We start from the raw sequence: 3320 nt of genomic DNA, 5'->3' as shown, positions 1-3320 counted from the left end.
CAAGTTCCAGCTAATTATAGTAATCCAAACTACAGTATTGATTGGACAGATAATTGCATATATAATTATATACAATAATTAATTAATCTGTACTATGACTAAATACACCAATACAGTACAGTGCTTAGTATATAGAATGCAATCAGTGATGTCATCACCGATTGCTGAGCGAATTCGAGACCCTGAAAGTCAGTCATTTACATATAATCATAATTTTAGGGAAAATATATAATTACTACTCACTAAAAGTGCACATTTTCAGAGCACTGGGCTATCTGTCATAAACTGAGACCTGCTGACTCTCGGACTCTCCATACAGTGTACACTTGTGTAGTAAATCGACAGTAGAGCCTGATAGATACTATGGTTCAATCAAATAAGGTACTGTTTGGAAGATACCTTTTTGAGAAATTCTATGGAACTTTACTGATGTGACGACTTTATATTGGGTTTTTAGATCAATCTGGCCCCCTTTTTTAACCAATGTAACCTCATTGTAACGTAATAACAACTATGGCGGTTCAGAAAAATGTCGATATAAATGTTATAAATACCGCACACTACGATACCATTCTACGCTATTAATTAATTTTCCCATAAATAATAATGTACTGTAATACTATAGTTCATAGAGTATAGTATGCTACCATGATGCTACGTTCTGTCCAGTGCGGTGTACAGTAACTGTACCGTTCCTGCCTCATCGAATAGCGAAAATAAGGTGTTTTATGACTCAATATAACCCCTTACAACCGAGAGAGATATACTTTACTATTATCATCAAATGATCACGAAGTTTCACATTAAAGTCCCTAAACAGAGTTGTCAAATCTACACGCATCTATTATAGTTAATTAATAAATAATAAATTAAACTTTATCAGAATAAAAATAACTACATATCGACCGATCATGTTTACAGTGGCAGTAAAATTGAGTGTGTAATGTGTATGATGTGCAGCCTACATGCTGCACTTTATATCTCTAGAGAATGACGATGTCATGAAGGAACTGCATCAGTAATAATACGTCAATAGAACATATATTAGTCATCCTTACTATCTAAGTAGTGCTCCAAGTAAAGCACGGAGGCCATATTCTGTTTTCGGCGGATATTCCGCGCCCTCTGAGCTCGTTAATAATGATGCAGGCTTTATTATGAACCGTACGCAAACTTCTACGAACCAAACACAGTTTGCAGTGTGCATGTAGCAGTACTGTATGAACCAAAGGGGTAATACTGTAAAATACTTTAGTAGTCTGTGTGTCTGTCTGTACTGTACTTACAGTACACACTTCAGTACGGCGTGTACTGTACAGTGTACAGTACAGTACTGTACTGTGCAGTGCACAGAGAGGTCTTGCCTTGTACTGTACAGTATACAGTAGTCCTACAGTAAGGATGATTACAGTACAAGGACTCTGTGACTGCCTGTACTGTACTGTAGTTCAGCATTGACAGACGATGTAAACAACGAGATACGCGTACACTCTGCTAGATTAGTGGATTGCTAATGGAGAACACCATAGGGTACAGCACAAAATATATTTTTGACTTGTTTAGGATGATTGATGCGATTTTCACTAATATTTAATTAATACATTCAAGCTTTACAACTTATTATTCTTATAGTTTGCCCTCACATAGCACGAGTACCATCTATTTTAACAGCGCTGCATATGTACTCTACAATACTCTGTAATTTCAATGCAAATGTTTTGTCTTGATGTTGATCATTTAGTGCTGCTGGAGATCCTCAAACTGTGTACCTTGACTTCAACGCAACAACACCTGTAGCTCCAGAGGTATTAGAGGCTATTCATCATGCCCTTAAAGATTGTTGGGGGAATCCAAGTAGTTCCCATCATTACGGTAATCATATAAAATTTTGCCTATAAATGGGGTGCTAGCGCCTACTCTAAAATAATATAACTTTCAGTGCTAAGCTTGAAGAGAGACCTGATCTCCTAATTTACAGCTTTGATCTGTCGTACTGGATACAGTACTGTGAATTATGTACTGTATAATTAATTATCACCCTACATCAAATAATAGTTACTAGTGCAAACTCCCGTCGCTTTGCAGACGGTTTACGATAATGTGCTCATTTAACAGATAGTATTACCATTTGATAGACCTGTCAGAGGTTCAGTAACTTTTTACCGTGTGAGTTAATTAATTCTTACTGAAATATAATTAAGATACGATTCATTAATAAATAAATAGGCATCAAAGCAAAGAAGGTTATTGACGAAGCCAGAACTAACGTAGCAAGAATGATTAATTTGGACGATGCATCTGGTACAGGATAATAAACAAAATTGAATGTAATAATAATGTTACAGGAATTAAAACTTGCCAATGGAAGCGAGTGTCAGAATTTTTACTAACCAAATTATGTATTATTATGATATTGATCAAATTAGATATCCTTTTTACATCGGGCGGAACAGAGGTAAGCTACTGTTTCTGCAAATCGACGTATAGCTTTCTTTTTTAGTAAATGTTAGTGATTATCTTGCAAATTTATTTTTCAATATTCTAGGCCAATAACATGGTTATAAGATCTGTTACTACACATTATTCCAGACTTTGCAAAGAATCTGATGATCTACCGCATATAATTACCTCTAATATGGAACATGACTCTGTCAAATTAGTGCTGGAAAAACTAGCAAATGAAAATATCCTCGGTATAATGCCAATAGAAATTAACTAATTATTTAATATATAATCATTTCTTCTATATTTACACAAAGTCCAGTTAGAAATGCGTGATTGCAGATTCTTTTTTTCAAAATAACCGTCTACTTTTTTACTACTCCAAGGTTCTAGAGCGAAATCATAGATTCGCTTTATGCAATTAAAATTTGCTGTTCTTTAGTTATTTTACTGGCATATCTACTCTTGATCTCATAGAATACACAGTTGTAAATGCTACTCAAGCTTCAGGGGGAACTGTAAAATGTGATGGCATTACTCAGTTAGTTAGGTAATGCACATTTTCATACGTTAGATTTGCCTTATTGATTTTCAGAAATCGAATGTAACACGATTGCTTACTTTCAATTGAATTCATTAGCAGCGTGATTTATTATTATCACTATCCGTAAAAACCAGAATCAATTGAATTATGAATTTTCACTCACAGGCCAAATACTTGTTTGATTTCAATTATGCTTGCAAACAATGAAACTGGAATAATCCAAGTAATTCCTAAATATTAATGCTTTAGTTAATATTTAATTTCGATGAAATTAAAATCTATAATGATCACATATAATTCTCGCTTATTAATGTACCAACATTACAAATATTCA

At 34.2% G+C, this 3320-nt stretch overlaps 1 protein-coding gene across 1 annotated transcript; it reads left to right on the top strand.

Moving 5' to 3' along the window:
• Positions 1 to 965: 965 nt before the first annotated feature.
• TRIADDRAFT_62558 (uncharacterized protein) lies at positions 966 to 2719 on the top strand (the record flags this gene model as incomplete). Its single annotated transcript, XM_002118491.1, has 5 exons — positions 966 to 1018; positions 1742 to 1872; positions 2227 to 2301; positions 2346 to 2455; positions 2546 to 2719. The coding sequence occupies 5 exons, from the start codon at positions 966 to 968 to the stop codon at positions 2717 to 2719; spliced, it is 543 nt and encodes a 180-aa protein (XP_002118527.1).
• Between the last annotated feature and the right edge of the window lie 601 nt (positions 2720 to 3320).

Source organism: Trichoplax adhaerens, genomic scaffold, assembly GCF_000150275.1.
Source record: "Trichoplax adhaerens TRIADscaffold_134 genomic scaffold, whole genome shotgun sequence".
Taxonomy (NCBI): domain Eukaryota; kingdom Metazoa; phylum Placozoa; class Uniplacotomia; order Trichoplacea; family Trichoplacidae; genus Trichoplax; species Trichoplax adhaerens.
The sequence above is the reverse complement of the archived record's forward strand: the minus strand, read 5'-3'. Positions and strand labels throughout refer to the sequence as shown.